Source organism: Natator depressus, chromosome 1 (assembly GCF_965152275.1).
Source record: "Natator depressus isolate rNatDep1 chromosome 1, rNatDep2.hap1, whole genome shotgun sequence".
Taxonomy (NCBI): domain Eukaryota; kingdom Metazoa; phylum Chordata; order Testudines; family Cheloniidae; genus Natator; species Natator depressus.
Window position 1 is genome coordinate 38,817,084 of NC_134234.1, and position 17,331 is coordinate 38,834,414.

Genomic DNA, 17,331 nt, shown 5'->3' on the forward strand with positions numbered 1-17,331 from the left:
ATGATCATGGCATCCCTAAGATCGTCTGGGATTTCTTCTGAATCCCAAATCTTGAACATTAGGGCATGAAGCTGGTGATACAGTTCTCCTCCTCCTTCTTTGAAGATTTTGGTGGGGATTCCATCAGGTCCAGATGCCTTATTGTTCTTCATCTGCTTGATGGCTTATTTTACCTTAATGAGAGTTGGTGGGGTTCTAAGGTCATCCTTGACTTAACCCCTCAACATCCCATCAAAGATGCTTTTGTCAACAATGGAGTTGTGATTAAGGAAGTCTTCAAAGTATTCTTTCCATCATTCATTGGTCAATTTATTGTCCCTGAGGAGGTTGGATCCATCCCTGGATCTAAGGGGGGTTAGCTCTTGGGTGCTGGGTCCATAGAGGGCTTTAGTGGCGTTGAAGAATCTGTGCACATCATGGGTGTTTGCGAGTTGTTGGGATCTCCTTTGCTTTGTTCTCCCACCACTTGTTCTTCATTTCATGTATTTTCCTTTGAACCTCAGCTTTGAGTTGATGGTGGACATATGGCTTCTGCTTGGAATTGATGTCATTCTGTCAAGCACAGAAGGCCTTGTGCTTACAGTTGATCAGATCTTGGATTTCCTGATCCTTCTCATCAAACCAATGTTGGTGTTTCCTGGCTGAGAAGCCCAGTGTTCTCTCACATGCAGCATACACAGCTGATCTGAGTGCTTTCCAGTGATCTTCGGGGCTCTACATCTCAGTTTTGGTATTCATCAGTTTCTCAGGGAGGCACTGTCAGAAAAGGTCACATTTAGTTGGGTCCTTGAGACTCTCAACACTGATCTTCCATCTGGTTGATTTCTTCCACATTTGTTGTTTTGATGCAAGTTTGATAGAAGTAATGGAGCAGATGCAGTGACTGTCCATCCAACAATTTTCAGCACCTGTCATCACTTTGGTGACGTAAACGTCTTCACAATCACGGACAATGACATAGTTGATCAGATGCCAATACTTAGACCCCGGGTGTTCTCATGATGTCTTGTACTTGTTCTTTTGGTGGAACCTAGTGTTCGTGATAATTAGGTTGTGTTCTGTGCATTTTGTCAGGAGAAGATTTCCGTTAGAATTGGTCTCACCACTCCTTCCTTTCCGATCATGCCATTCCAGAGCTCAGAGTCACGTCCAACTCTTGCATTAAAATCTTCAAGGGAGTAGGAGTGTGTCCTCTTTGGGGATGATGGAGAAAATTTGGTCAAGGTTGGTGTAGAATCCTTCTGTGGTTTCCTCATCAGCATCAAGGGTTGGAGTATATGCACTGATGAGTGTTGCATGCTGGTTCTTGGCAAGTTTAAGGCAGAGGGTCATGAGTCATTCATTTATGCTAAGTGATAATTCCGAGAGTTGGTTGACTATTTTTTTTTATGGCAGAACCAACGCCCTGGATTCGTCCCTCATCGTCACCTGTTCCTTTCCAGAACAAAGTGTAACTACCACGTTGTTCCTTGAGCTGTCCTTCTACATGTCAGGTCTCACTCAGTGCATCATTGTTGAGGTCATGTCTCCCGAGTTCTCTGGCCACGATTGCTGCTCCTCACTCTGTTTGGTTATTTTTCGGTGTTCATCTGGAAGCTTACTTTTCCACTTTGGGTGAACCTGCCAGGAGTGCAAGACTCCCAACGGCACTGCTCTCAGGACCCTGGGAACACTTAAGCTGCTCCATATCAAGGTCACGATACACTGGGGCAGTCTTTTCATTATATTTCTAGTGTAAAACCTGCTCAAAGTACTTCAAATGCAGCCATCTAAATTACCTGAAAAAAGTGCTAGCATGATCATCCAGTGTTACTTTGTGAAGACAGACAGGCTGGGTTGTATGGAGAAGACGAAAACCAAAAACAGGAGTGAAAGAACATTCCGAATATTTTCATCCTTTGGAGACAATAGGCCATATTCTACTGTTATTCTGGTGAAAATCCAGAGTAATTCCATTGGTATTAATGGGATTACACCAGTGTAAATCTAGAGTAACAGCCACATAGCCCTAGATCACAGCACTATTGCAACCATCTTATAAAACATTCAGACTCTTCTATACTCCAAATTTCTGCCAATTGCCATAAGTAATTCACTGAATGCTAAAACAGCTACCTCCAGACATCAGAACGGTTTCTTTAAGGGGGGGGGGGGGAGTACTGTGAATAATCTTTACATTGCCTGAAGGCAAGTTTGCCCTGCACTTGCATTTTTATTAAGTTGTGTCGTATGTAGTCTGAGGACACCTGAGATATATAAACTGCTATTGAAATATGAACCGACACATGTTTCGAAGTATTTCCTGCCCTTATAAAAATCTTTGCACTTGCTCATTAATTTCAACAAATATTGAGGCGAACCAGCTGTTGAGGTGAGACGATTAATATAAAATACCTCACAGATGTATGCTAACTTTGCATGGGATCTTATTATCTACAAGTGATTAATCAACCATTAACAAATCAGAGTATTGGAGTACTGGCATTGGGGATCACTGCCAGAAGGAGAATAATGGATTTTGCTTACAACAAAAGGGAACTAAGTGCTAAAATAGCTGAGAGAGAAAATATTTGGAGATTAGAAAACAGTTGTTTTTTTGTTCTTTAGCTCTCTTTTAAAATGAGAGAACACTTCACAAGTTAAACATTTACACAACAAGCAGAGCAGGAAGTTCAAACTCATCCCATTTATTGAAGAAGAGGAATGCATTTTGTGCAACAGAAGAGGAAAGCTGAATAGGGTAATACAGAAATTACAATCCTAGTGAAAAATGAAAATACCGGACGATCCAAAGGGTTACCTTGTATTCCTTTCTAAGGGCACAAGCCTGCTTCTATTATAGTGAAGGAAAGTTCTGTCACTGAACTCAACAGAGCAGGTCCTAAAATTTGAGGACTCTCTGTTGGTAGAAATGGCTCCTAATGATTGACTTTTGGGGGGATCATTATAAATGAGACCCATACTATTGGAAAAGTCCATTATCTGAGGACAGTGGGATATAACACTTAGTTCTTTTATACAGTTCTGTACATATTGAAAGCACCAGACATTAATTAAGCTGAGCCCTTGCTTATCCCTTCCAAGGAGAGGATACTGAGCTACTGCAGATACAGCTGGCTCTAGACACGGGACCATTAAAGGGATGGACAGATGTTGAGCTAGATGCCAACAAGCTGAGGAAAACTCTGAAGACTAAGTATTGTGGGAGCCTGTCTCTGTGTGTCTAATCACACCCTCAGGCTGTCACCACACACAGTATATAGGAAGATGCACACCCCTCTCTGCTTTGAGAAATTCAATTCTGCATGAAAAAGTGTTCTGTGAAATCACAAATGTTAAGGTAGTTGCAAAGATGGTGAGGAAATGGTAAATAACAGATCATAAATATGAGTTACCATAGACTCTCAGTCATAACTAACCCCTTAATGAGGAAGGTAAGTAACCTAGAAACTAAAACAGAGCAGTTAAGTGACTGGCTCACGGTTACAGAGGAAGTGTCAGAGCCAGGGCCAGAACCCATGAGTTCCAGGCTTCCAATCCCATGTAGACTGCACAAAGTAGTGTAAACACCATTTAGAGGTTTTTTTCTATGTTTCTCCTTTTGATTCAAAGACAAAAAAAAGACCTGTAGCAGCATCTAGTACTTTCAATTTACTTTCCTTTGTTCTTTTGCAACTTTGATATTTTCTCATTATTCTTTTCAGATTTTTCAAATGCTCTGGAATTCCACTGGATGATAAACATGGATCCAGGTATTAAGTAGATCAAACAGCAAATTTTCCAAGGCCCACACATTAATTCCCTCAATTCCATACCACAGTGTGGGAGAAAGTGATTCTTTGCGTAGTTGTGCTTTAACTTTCCTCAGTTATGCTTCTCAGTAAGATTCTCCATTTAGTCTGACATAACATTCTACTTGACTGTTCACTATTTCATAAACATTGGTACTTTGCAGGTTTAAAGTCTACTGAATTGTTAATAAGATGCCAACATAGCATAAGAGGAGAGTTATATACAGTAATGTATCACAGAAACTTAGCTCATACAGCAATGGATACTGAATTATACTTTGTGCTGCACAGGGGCAAGGGGGGGAGAGAATGAAAGAGGGAACCATTCCCCCTCCTTCCCGCTCATTCCATCACCAGAGCAGGCAGCCATGATTTGGTTTCCAGTGCAAAAGGAATGGGGTTGACGAATGCTGGCTGATGGGCTGAGGAGCTCAAATAAGGCAGGCCTGGGTGTGGCTGGAGAGCAGCTATGCTTGCCTCCTTGGCATATCAGCCAGCATTAGGATAGCTGTGCTAGAGAGCAGCACTGAAAATGCCTTTTAAAAGTTGTAGCAAGAGCCACCTCTCCATGCATTCCACGCAGCACCTCTGGATGCATGATGCCTTCCAGTAGATATTATGCCAATGTAGTTAGCAGTGAAGGCACCTCCTACTACTCCTCAATATGGCTGTGCCTGAAGACATAATTTAGCCTGGTATGGATAATTGCTTGTCAAAAACATCTCAGGATTTGGGCTCAGAAACTGGAAAAAGCACAACCAGCAAAATACATCAACGCAAAATACATCAACTCACCTGGTGATAGTTCTGGACTTGTTAAGTGCTTTGCTGAGGACCAGAGATGGTGCAGACTGACGTCTTTGAGCCAGGCTCTTCATCTTCTGATTGGAAAGAGAAACAAAAGGAATCAGAGGTGAGATTTTAAACACTAACTGAATGTATACAGACATTTAGCTCCTGTCTCCATTAATCTAACTGGAGTGCTATCTCTAAAGACTGATAACACTAAGTGTCAGTATTAACTATTTAATTGCTGATTATTGGATAGAATGGGAAAGCAAATGACAGTGAAACTCACAGAAGGCAGGGAAGAAATTGGGGATTACTACAGGGAAGGAATAAACGAGGGAAGACAAACAAGGAAGATATATTTCAGAGTAGCAGCCGTGTTAGTCTGTATCCGCAAAAAGAAAAGGCTTTTTAAGGAAGATATAGAGAAAGACAAAGGATGGTGAAGAAAGAGGGGGGAAAAGAGTAAAAATAGAAGTAGTTCTAGAGAGCAGCATATTTTTCTATTGCGTGAAGCTGAGTATTACAATAAAGTGAAAAACAAATAAGATTATTCTTCCCCAAGGAGATTTTCAAAAGCACCCAAAGGATTTACGAGTACACATTACATTGACTTTCAAACAGACCACTGTTCTAACCACTACCACTCCCCTCAAACAGTCAGGAAAAAACCCTAGATTTCCTGACCTCTCCAACATTCTTCTGATGTCTAGTAATTAGTTGGCAAAGCATGTGTGACATCCCCCTCTAATGGCTGGCCCTCAGAAAAGATAAGTTACTATTTTAGCTCAACTAATAGAGGTCTGTGCTGGTGATCCAAACGGCTGGAGGGTTCCAACTCTATTGATGTGCAACCAGGATCCACCCCAACCCTGGTAGTCATGGTAGACTTTGTTTTTTCCAGTTTCTTTTAAAAAAAACTGGTGTATTTAATTCACCTAGTGAAGATGTGTTCTTAAATACAGATTCTATAGCTTACACTAAATCACTATAACTTGTCTAACGTGGCACATTGTGCAGCAAAACCCAGGTATTCCACATTTTGGTCATTTGTCACACATTTGGATTGACTGTGTCATGCACTGAAGGTTGAGAGATATGCCCCTAGTCTATAGCTTCTAAGACATGTGTCTGTCCTTACAAGCTTTGATATAAAAACACTAGAATTTTCCTTTAACATTGTTCCAGATCTCAGGATTGGTGACCACGGAGAACAAACAAAAATAAAACTCTTAAGATTCATCCCATGACTTTTCAGTCAATCACGATCCAGGATTTTCTTCCTTTATGCTAACAATAACCACTAAATACTATTAAACATTTTAGAGGACTATTGATTCTTCTGACAATTTGTATTCTTAATATAGCATAAAACTTGTTAGGGCAGGTTCATATTACATTCTTCACTGAGAGGAAAAACTATGCAATACTCCATGGTAGAATAATAATAAATGAGTATCAGACTCCAGCAAGTTCAGAATAGGACTCAAATCACTGCTGTAGACATAAGCTTTCAAGTCTCTAGCCTTGCAGAGAGGCCTCAAAACATAAATAGATCGCTAAAGAGGCTTGTCATAGGAAAAAGGAGAATTTCCCAACCAAGAGTGAAGTTAGTCAGGCCAGCTCTTTGTAAATGAAAACATTTCAAAAGTACTGCTCAACACAGCTATAAAGTTCTTCTAATTTTTATTTATTTAGACGGATTCCTAGTTTAAAGAATTGAGAGTGGGAAACAATCAAAATTAAGTTAATTTACTTAATTTATTCTGTTGGGGAATGAGACAGCTTCCTGCTCTAGCGAACTGCACCCAAGACGTTTGTTATCTCTAGCTTCCCCACCTGTGTTTGTATATGCACATACACACCCTGAGGTCTCCTGCTGGCAGCACTTAGGAGACCTGAGAGGATCTGTACGGCATGAAGAGCAAGCAGAGGGCAAGGGATTAGGGGGAGGCGCGACAACAGACACAGAGCCAGCATTTCTCCATATACAAATCCCATACGTCCAGATCATGAAATTCTAACATTTATATAAATAAAGGAAAGTAGTATGGTAACAAATCCTCACTGGCAGAGGCATGCAGATATGGAACATTATAAAATCAATATCCTATGAATAAGGCTACGATTTAGTCATGGGTATTTTTAGTAAAACTCATGGACAGGTCACGGGCAATAAACAAAAATTCATGGCCTGTGACCTGTCCATGAGTTGTACTATAAATACCCCATACTAAATCTTGGGGGGAGGGGAAGGGGAAGAGAGGGTAGCTGCTGGGCAGGTGGGCAGTGGCACCAGCCGCTGGGGGCTGCCAAGCCAACCGCAGCTGCTCTGGCTGCCCCAGGATCGCTGCTGGGGGCTACTGACAGCAGCTGCTCTGGCCACCCTGGGACCACTGGCAGGGACCACCAAGCAGCAGCTGCTCAGGAGATGGGGCCAGCTGCCCGGAGCCTCCTAAGCAGCGGCCAGAGCGGCTGTCCCTGGGGCCACATGAGCAGTTGGCCCCAGAGCCAGCTGCTTGGGCGGCCCTGAGGTCAGCCACACTGGCTGCTACAGAAGTCACAGAGGTCACGAAAAGTCACGGAATCCGTGACTTTTGTGACCTCCGTGACAGACACGGAGCCCTATTTGATGCACATTTTTAGTACTCTGCATGGCAAAGATGGTAGGCTGGCATCTGTAAGGGGCAGAGTTAAGGTACTGTACTTCACTTACATTTACATACTTTCATAGGTGTGGATTTCTTCTAAATTTTACCTTATCGCTATGTTTCTTGAGTTTCTATTTTTTTTTAGAACTCAAATCACAGAAATGAACCTGTAATCTTAATTTCACCTTAAAGTTTTCTGTTGGGGTTATAATACCATATTAAAGTGTTATCACTGCAAAGAAACTGTACGTACAATGCCAGATCCTCACCTGATATAAACTAGCATAGCTCCATAGAGTTCAACTGAGTTATGCTAATTTACAGGTTCTGGCCCAAATCATTTAAAAAATTAGATCTTGTAATCTTATTGATGGAAGGATGAGCAGTAAAACTGCCAGCCTTTACTCCGAGTATCAACCTAGTCATCTGCTCCAGGGAAGTCTATTCCTAAATTCAAGCATTAAACTAATTTTGGCTAATAGTTTAAGTGGACAGTCACTTTATATTGTGTTGCTCAATTATGGTATTAATCTCCATTCTGTGAAAAAGCTAATGTACGACAGTTCTTGAGTGGGGCATTTTTTTTTTTTTTAAACAAACCTAACTGAAAATACAGCACTTTCTTATGATTTCTGCATAGTATTTCATTATATTAGGCCTGGAAAGAGATCAGCCGGGCATTTGTTAAGTAGACAACACACAAAAGAATTCATTGCACATATAATTTCTTTTGTGGGGAAAAATAATTAAGATACCAGATGTAAGTGGTACAGTGTTTATAATTTTTATGAGCATCTCGAGAAGCAAAATAGGTGTCTGATCACTCTTTTCCAGGTTAGTGAAATGAACACACATCCTTTTTCAGCTATTTGATAGCTCTACCATTCTGATTTATGTAGTATTTTTACATATTACCCTCCAGTCTCACATAATACTGATACTATTAAACTATTTAAGGCCCTGATCCTCAGCTTATTCTACACACAGACCCCTAGCCCTCAATGTACAACTAAGTTTTGATTTACTTCTTTTGTGATCATCCTAGCATAATGTTTTTTTTCACGCTCAAATAATCTAAGCTCACTCAATACCATATTTAGATTAATACATGAACCTTGTTGTGTCCTAAAGAAATCAAAGATCTGGTCCAGCTCCCATTTAAATCAATGACAAAATTAGAGCAGAATCAAGTTTACAGAATGTATGTGTTCACAGAATGAATATTGCTGATGTATCCCAGCAACATACAATGCAAGAATGTCAGATTTTTTTTAACTGTAAGACACTTTCTTTTTAAGGAGAGGATGGGAACAGAAGGGCTTGCAAGCTTGATAATGAAATATGGAACCTTTGGCCTCTAAGCCAATGGTCTGAACCCAGAGGAAAAATCAATACCATCTGAGGATGATTCAGTGATCTATGTGAAATGGGATGAAGATCTCAATCTATCCCTAGTGGATAGGTGACCACAACACAAACACCACCTCTGTAAAAGGCAGACACCCTTGTTGGCTCACTCACTAGAATCGAAAGGATTGTACGTGTCTGGAAACTGAATTAACTTCTCCATCCCTAAAAGCGGGTCAGGATTGAAGCACAGTGGCTAGCTACTGCAACCTTCACCCACACTATCACTGCTATACTTGTTCTGCAAGCAGAGGATTTTGCTCTTTTGGATGGTAAATCTGGACCCTTCAACTCTTTGCTTTTCTTTTAATAAAAAGAAACCCGCTTTAAACAAAGATTTTATAGAGTGAGTTTTAAGTCAATAAGAACGGTTAATGATTTCATTCGTACAAACTCTGCCCTCTTGATGTTTGAAGTAACAACAAAAATATCAGAGCATACACGCTTTATCGTTTAGTTATGTTATACTTAATTCATGTTTACAGACTTTTAAGGAAGCCTGTACCAAGATTTACAAATAATTGTTTTACTAAAAAAGAGCCCCAAAATATTGCTCACTGTCCAACAGTTTATCTTTCAAGATCTACTTGTGCATCAGCACTCTGAGTATATTTCACAGCTAGATTGCAAAGGTATCACTAAGCCAGGGTTTCGCAAACTTCATTGCACCACGACCCCTTTCTGACAACAAAAATTTACTACACGACCCCAGGAGGGGGGACTGAGGTTGCCCGAGCCCTTCTGCCTGAGGTGGGGGGGCCAAAGCCCAAGCCCAACTGCCCCAGGTGAGGGTGGGAGAAATGGGGCAAAGCCAAAACCCAAGGGCTTCAGCCCCAGGCAGCGGGCCTGTAACCTAAGCCCCGCTGTCCAGGGCTGAAGCCGTTGGGCTTGGGCTTCAGCTTTGGCCCGGGGCACTGGGACTCTGGCTCTGGCCCCAGACCCTAGCAAGTATAAGCCAGCCCTGGTGACCCCATTAAAACAGAGTCCTGACCCAGTTTGAGAACTGCTCCACTAGGCCATTTATAACTTAGTAGGTAATAAGCCCTTTATGTTGTTTATTTCTCTTTTCTGCATGCCTTAATCTAATATTTGTCAAAGTCATACAGTACGCATTGAATATAAATAAATTAAACCCCAAGAAGTTCACTATTTCTTCAGTAGGACAACAGGGCTGTTTATAACTTTCTACCCCATTCTTGACCTCTTTTAATCAGAAAGATTCTGATTGCTTCATGAGTTGACAGTTCAGCTGTTATTAGGTTAGCCTGTAGTGAGAGTGTGTTTGGATGTTCCATAAATTTACAGAATGTAAAATGTCCTTCTCAAGGCTCATCTACCATAAAGGTGAATATTTAGCAAACTAGTGAGTGACTGTTTACACTGACAACATACTTTTACTTATTTACTTACAAGGACTTTCCCAAAAATAAAGTCAATTTCAGAGGGTTAACTAAAGAGAAAACAATTAAAGAGGCATGAGAGGAGAGACATCAATACAAGAGGATGAACGGTGGCAGAGTGCACAGTAAGAGACAGAGACTAAAAGCAAAGTTGGGGTAGGAAAACAGAAGATCAGTAAGAGAAATTATGAGCAAGAAGAGATATGCTATCAGCAGTCATACTACGACCCTAGATCAAAAACTCTTAATGCTTTAATTTACATCTGGCAGGCAGATCTCACCTATTATGTCGTTTCAAATGCTGGTGGGAAGGAGGAATATTAACAAAAAACTGGAGAAAGGGGTTGTAGGGAAAACGGAATGCTAAATCAGCAAGTCCTATTGCCAACAGTGTTTCAGCACTTCCTTGCTATCCTCCTCTTCTACTTTAGTCCAGTTATTCTGCTACCGGGCAAGTGTGCGCATATACACACACAGCAAGAGGAGGATTAACACTTGGTACAGTTGTGTCCGTGCTCCTGTAGTGCAGGGCTTTCCCAGCGGCAGTTTAAAACTGACAAACCTCATATAGTTCTTCTCTATGTCAAGTGGCTACTGGAGAAGTACTGATGCAGCAGAAATCCCATTTGGGGAACTAATAAAATGCAGGCGGGCGTGAAAGCTGTGAATCCCATCCTATTACATACATCTTAAAGCCTAGTTTCTTCCCATCATTTGAAAGAATATGGGGAGATCCTCACTCTCTCACACACCCAAGCTTTAATTTAATCTCTGGCAGGATTTTCTGAAAGGTCGGAAGGGTCTCAGGAGCTACGATAGGCATCCACTAAGCATGTGTCTCATGTCACCTTCCTCGGGTGTCTGATACGTTTGCTCATTGTGCCGAGTGCATTCGTTTCCCTGATGTACTGACATAGATGGAGCAGGTCACAGCTAGGTTCCAAGGTATCTGTGCCTTTGGTTACATGTGTCAGGCTACAGAATGTAAATATGCAGCTAACCTGTCTCCAGGTGAAGAAGAGGAGACAAAGGAGTCATAAATACTACCAGAGCATAAATGAGAGCTTACCTGTGAGTACAGATTGTACATAGGAATGTGCTAGACTCATGCATGAGAAGCAAAGGATTCTAATAGCCTTAAGCTAATATAAAAAACAGAAATTTGGGTTCAGGCTGTCTCTGCTTCCTTAAGTCATTCCCCTTGTACCTAGATACTGCAAGCAACTCAGAGTCCATACAAGATGTGACATATGCAATTCCTAGGTACTGGGGACTACAGTTTTTATTGAGGACTGCTACTACCTTGGAGTGAAAAAACAAGGCCAGGAAACTCAGGAACTGGGACATCATTTTATTCTCCAGACATAAAACTTTCTACTTTTCCCATGGATGGCCACCCTCAAAAAAGAATCATTAATCCTGGACCCTTGACTAAAGCAACATTGCTGGGCACTGAGGTACAGTGCTACGTTATCATAAATCAATACATGCCATATAACTGGCTCATTCCTAAACAGCAAGTGGATTAATGATTTAGTTAATCTTAACTACATGCTATTTTCAGTCCTCACTTGACTTAAAATTGCTCATATCACCTTAAACTTGTGCAGTAATTTTCCATTACAAGGATAAAAGTGTGGTGTGAGAAGTGTCCCTAGGCAGCCAAGATTCCAGTTATCATTAGCAGTAATATTATTATAGTAGCACCCAAAATCTGACCCCTTTGTGCTAGGCATGATACAAATTTATGGGAAGATATAAACAGCGCCCCAAAGAGCTTACACTCCAAAATAAAAAAAATATATAAGGGCACAGGAAAGGGATACAACATACAAGCAATGTAATCGGGGTGTTGGCAGGTATAGAGAGAAAACAACAAAATGTATTTGCCTATTTTTACAGGGGGATGAAGAGGCAGTGAAAGGGGGAGGTTATGCTTGCCCCTGCTTATTCTAATATTGCTCCCTAGTTTTTTAACTATATCCACCAAGTACAAGTTTCTGCATCACCTGAATTCTTCCTTCCTTAGCATAGTAAGCAACAGCCATACCCATGATAACAGCAATTGCATCAATTTAACTATATTGGTTTAGAAACAAATATCCTCAAATCAGCACAAAAACCATGTATAGACTAGCCCTCAAAAGTCAGGTCCTCAGCTGGTGTAAATTGGCACAGCTCCTCTGACGTCAATGGCACTGTACCAATTTACACCAGCTTAGAAACTGGCTTTGGATTTTTCACAAGCATAACAATAATACTTTGCACTTCTATGTCAAATGTAGAAGTGCAAAGTCTTTCACATGTCTCAAACATCGATTGACGATGCCTCACAAAGTCTCTGAGGTAGGTAACTACTTATATCCATTTTTGCATCTAGAGAAGATGAGGCATGCAGAAGTTCTGCTATTTGCACAAAGTCACACACAAGTAGATGGTAGAGCTGGGAGCAAAACGTAGGCAGCTTCCATCTTCCAGCCCTGTGGTTCAACAAAGATCACACACTCCTTCTATTTGCTTTGACATCTACATGCAAACTAATAACTTAAGATAAAATAGAGTTCTGAGGAACACAGAAGAGCATAACTATTTCTGCTAAGTAAGCTTAATTCAGACTGAGTAAAATATAGTCATGATAAGAAGAATGAGTTATTTAGTGGCTACGGATAGTCTCTCTTTTATTTTGAGAGGGTTCATGTCAAGAGGTTAAAGCTATTTTAACATCTTTAATCTTAAATATCGTATCTCCATTAGCACTATTTTGATCTTTGAGACTGTCACCAGTCTCTATATTGATCTATTACCAACTTGCTCTCCCACAGAATTTCATAAGTAACCAGCACACAAGGGAGTTTATCTCCCACTGTAACAACAAGGATTCCATCCATTCTTCTGTTATACACACACTGTAAGATAAATACCATGATATATAGGTACTTACAGAGTATCCATCACTGTAGTATCTAAGCAGTAACGATACCTCATTTGAGATTCCATTCCATGCAAAACTAGGGCCAGGCCTTGACCTCTGTTGAACTAGTATAGCAAGCTCATAGGAAGCCTCTTCCTCACTCATGCAGCAGCAGGACAGGTTTCTAGTGCAGTACTTAAAGAGCACTAAGGACGTGAACCTATAAAAGCCACCACATCATCAACTCAAAGGCCAATATATGCAAAGTCGAGAGCGTGACCAACCTTACCCTCACCTAGAATGCTACATGCCATCTGCAGCATTTACAAGCCAGAGGCACAAGCTGCTTCTTTTCAAACATACATATCCCACTTTGTGTGCCTCCACTAGATGGAATCCTGACACGGCTGTCAGGATCTGTGGGAAGTGGTCATGCTAACCAGCATCCTTGCTCCCTCTCAGCACTGGCTGGAGGCTGAGCAGAATTTGGGCGGTAAAGTTCCTTAGCCTGTAACCTCCTTGGAGCAAGGGCTGTCCTTGAGTGTTTGGACAGTATCACCATTAACAACAATGCTCTCTATTACTTTATATTATTTACATCCAAAATGCTGAATTACACAAAGGAGGCTGTAGTAAAATACTTTGAATCTCACAACATTTGAAGCTTCCTATCATTCTATTGTTCTTGTTCCCCCTTCATTTCAGAGGGCATTTCGGCTTTCACAGGTGGCAAGATACAATATGCACAGAGATTACATTCAGAAAATGAAAAGGAGTACTTGTGGCACCTTAGCAACTAACCCATTTATTTGAGCATAAGCTTTCGTAAGCTACAGCTCACGCTCAGATAAACTGGTTAGTCTCTAAGGTGCTAAGAACAGGGCATCAACACTGGTTCTCCACTTTTGAGGTAACTCCCTTCTCTTCATGTGTCAGTATAATAATGCCTGCATCTGTAATTTTCACTTTATGCATCTGAAGAAGTGGGTTTTTTACCCACGAAAGCTTATGCCCAAATAAATCTGTTAGTCTTTAAGGTGCCACCGGACTCCTTGTTGGCTTTGTGGATAGAGATGCACCCTCCGATACTTGTTTTATCTATCTACAGCTACCCCGATACTTGTTTTATCTATAAATTTTTACTTGCTGCCACTGAACTCGGTCAGAGCAGTACTGCAGCATGCACTTTCAGTCTGGTTGCATTCATTGTCAGATAGAAAATACAACACTTTTTATTGCCCCTGCAATTGAGATGTACATAAAAGCTTTCTGGCCATAAGGATTGTTTCTTCACGTGGAGCAGCATTATGGAGAGACTAAGATTTGTAGCTGCCCTACAGCGCCGCACTGCTCTTGTGGCCAATAAAGTTCCATGCCTAAGCACAAGATTGAATACAAGCGTGTCCTTTAGCAAAGAGGTTTCACTCCCCTCCTAACCTGATACAATTAGGGCTGGAAAGATTTATGAAGGACATTCCCAACCCAGCCAGGCATTATAATCCCAAGAACCAATCTGGCAGTATTCGGTGTAATTCTCTAAGGAAAAGGTATTTGTTTGCATGAATTTAACGACATTTTAATGCAAACTCTGTAAGCAAGAAGAGATCCCTATCCAAACTCCATGCATCTGATGAAGTGGGTTTTAGCCCACGAAAGCTTATGCCCAAATAAATTTGTTAGTCTCTAAGGCACCACAAGGACTCCTCCTTGTTTTTGCTGATACAGACTAACACTGCTACCACTCTGAAACCTGGGTTCTCTCAGTGAGCTTCAAATGGAAAAATAATGCACAATATGCTGAGCTAAAATGAAAAAGGAGATCCTATTTTACATTGTGGTAAGAATACAACAGAGACAATTTAACTGGCTGTATATTACAATGGAAATTTAGCATCCAACATAATCAGGCAAGGAAACAAACAAACCCTAACTGATTTTGAAAGAGATTTTGAAGATGGCTTTGGATATCAAGCTGTGTCCGATTTTCCTATAACTGATGGAACACTATTAGCGCTCATTTTCTTCCTCGGAAACCCCTTTCTTGTTTCTTTCAATTTAAAAGCGCGTGGGGCAACGTCCAGAGTCCTCCCCCGCTGGCCCTGGCCGGACAACGCAGACCAGGAGCAAAGTAATTACAGAACAAGGGGCTATTCTGAGTCAATCCGGCGCCGATCTAATCAGTAACAATCACCACCGAACATATACGGACATCTCTGGTTTGTGCCACTATCATTCATGTTCATGTCAACAGCTCCTTTGAAACAAACCCCGTGGCTTTTCCCTTAGACACAGCGTGGATCATTATGGCAAATTACTAGAGAAAACAGCTAACGGCAATCATCGCTGTCGCAGGCAGACTCAGCACAGGAAACCGACCCGTGCCGAGGGTGACAAACACCCCTGGATTCAAACAAGCAGCGTCCTCTTCTTGCCCTAAGTCACACACTCGGGGGGACGCAGCGGGCGGCCGGCTGGACTTCGCGGGTCTTCTTGACGATGACTTTAAATGAATGGCTCGTTCAGCCGGGCCCAGAGCGGATCCAGCAAAGCACAACCTTACACCCAGCTGCACCGCGCGGCCAGCGCCAACCCGAGGGGGAGTCCGGGGACATCCTGCAAACACAGGGCCGGGGACGGGGGTGCCATGGGAGAGGGAGGGGCGTTAACGCTATGGGGCCCGGGGCGTATCATCTCGGAACAGGGGCACAGGCTAAGGGATGGGGAAGTGGGGTTTCCTCCTCCGCACTGATACCTGGGAACTGGGGGGAGGGAATGAGGGATCGCTCGCTCCCTGCCCGCCCGGGAGGAGGGAGTATGGGGGTGTCCTCGCAGCTCTCCGCTGCCCGGGTGCATCGGGGGGGCGGGGGCGGCTCGCGGCTCTCCGCTGCCCGGGTGCATAGGGGGGGCGGGGGCGGCTCGCGGCTCTCCGCTGCCCGGGTGCATCGGGGGGGGCGGGAGGGAGTAAGGGGCTCGAGGCTCTTCACTACCTAGGTTTTTTGGGGGGGAGGGGCTCTGCGCTGCCCGGGTGCATGGGGGGGGGGAATAAGGGGCTCGAGGCTCTTCACTACCTAGGTGCATGGGGGGGAGGGGCTCTCCGCTGCCCGGGTGCATCGGAAGCGATGAGGGGCTCGGGGCTCTCGGGGCTCTCCGCTACCCAGGTGCATTGGAGGGGATGTGTGTGAGGGGCTCGCTCTCTCTCACCTTCTTGCTCTCGGAGGCTGCGGAGGCTCTGGACTCCCCGCTCACAGAGGACGAGCGCCCCTGCCCGACGTGATCCTGTTGCGGGGACATCGCTTCCATCAAGCTCCTTTCCCCGAACTCCCGCTGGGGTCACTGGCTCATCCCTCCGGCGGCGGCGGGCGCTGAGGACCCCGCGCGGCGGCTGCACCATGGACAGTGAGGCTGCGAGCGAGCGCGCGGGACCAGAGCGCGTCGGACACCCGCTCCGCTGGCCCCGCCCCCGGCAGACCAGCACCGCTGCCCCGCCCACTCGGCCAGATGGCTCCGCCCGCACACTGCTCGGGAGCGCTTTCCCTGTCCTCCCACGCGGAGCGCCGCGGCGTGGCTGTAGCCACTGCGCATGCTCAGCGCGCCGCCAGCGCAGTTGCCGGCCGCCGGGGGGCGGTGGCGCTGCAGCGGCAGGTGTCCCCGCCGCGGGGCTCGCGCTGCCCGGGCGCGCCGTGCCCTGCGCGTTCCCGGGGGGCCGAGCCTGGGCAGGGGATGCGGCCCCTGCTTGCGTGAGCGGGCGCCACTCCGTGCGCAGGGGAGGCCGAATCTGACGCTGTCACGAATCGGAGTGAGGCCGTTAGTACCTGTTAATTCGCAGCCTCCCCGCGGGCACACACGGCATCTACAGTCCAGGGCCGTGCCACACTCGGTCGAGCAGCCCCTGCACAAGGGGTCAGATTTTACGCGGGCCCCATTCAGCTGTTACGTATTTTCGAAGGATTCCCCGCCCCCCCGGGTCCGGTTGAATACCGAGATGTTGCGGTCTGTTTATAAATAGCCCAGGGATGTGCTCGAGCCACTGGACTGCACAACTTGCCCAGCTGGAACACAGGCTGGTTTATAAAGCAAAGGCTGCTGCTTTTAAATACATTGCAGAGGCCACAATCTCCCCTGTCCGTCTACCCCCCACCCCCCCGAGAGGACATAACCCGAACGATCTGCAGACTTGGGGGCCAGTTAGGAAAATCAGGGCCAGAATCCCTGGCTTGGGTGTCAGGTGCACGCTGCCTCTGTCTAGCCACACGCCAGTTGGTTCTGCTGCCCGCAATACTGGCTCACTCCCATCTGTAGCTCCCAGCGGCGCTCCTGTCTCCCCGTCCAACCTGGGCGATCACATTTCGTAAAAAGGGAAGCAGCATAAATTACAATTAGAG

The 17,331-nt window shown here is 44.1% G+C and overlaps 1 protein-coding gene across 2 annotated transcripts in view; it reads right to left on the minus strand.

The window, feature by feature from the left end:
* The window catches only part of ARHGAP20 (Rho GTPase activating protein 20), a 90,820-nt gene extending 74,368 nt beyond the window's left edge, over positions 1 to 16,452 (minus strand). The window contains exons 1-2 of one of the 2 annotated variants that reach the window (XM_074957852.1): positions 16,151 to 16,171; positions 4,587 to 4,672 (exon numbers count right to left, since the gene is read on the minus strand). Coding sequence is in view for 1 of the 2 variants with exons in the window: in XM_074957844.1 (XP_074813945.1) it covers positions 4,587 to 4,672; positions 16,151 to 16,249 (185 nt within the window). In the remaining variant the exon portion in view is untranslated. Of the gene's footprint in view, positions 1 to 4,586; positions 4,673 to 16,150 lie in introns of both variants that reach the window. The other variant, XM_074957844.1, reaches the window with a different exon arrangement.
* Positions 16,453 to 17,331: the final 879 nt, after the last annotated feature.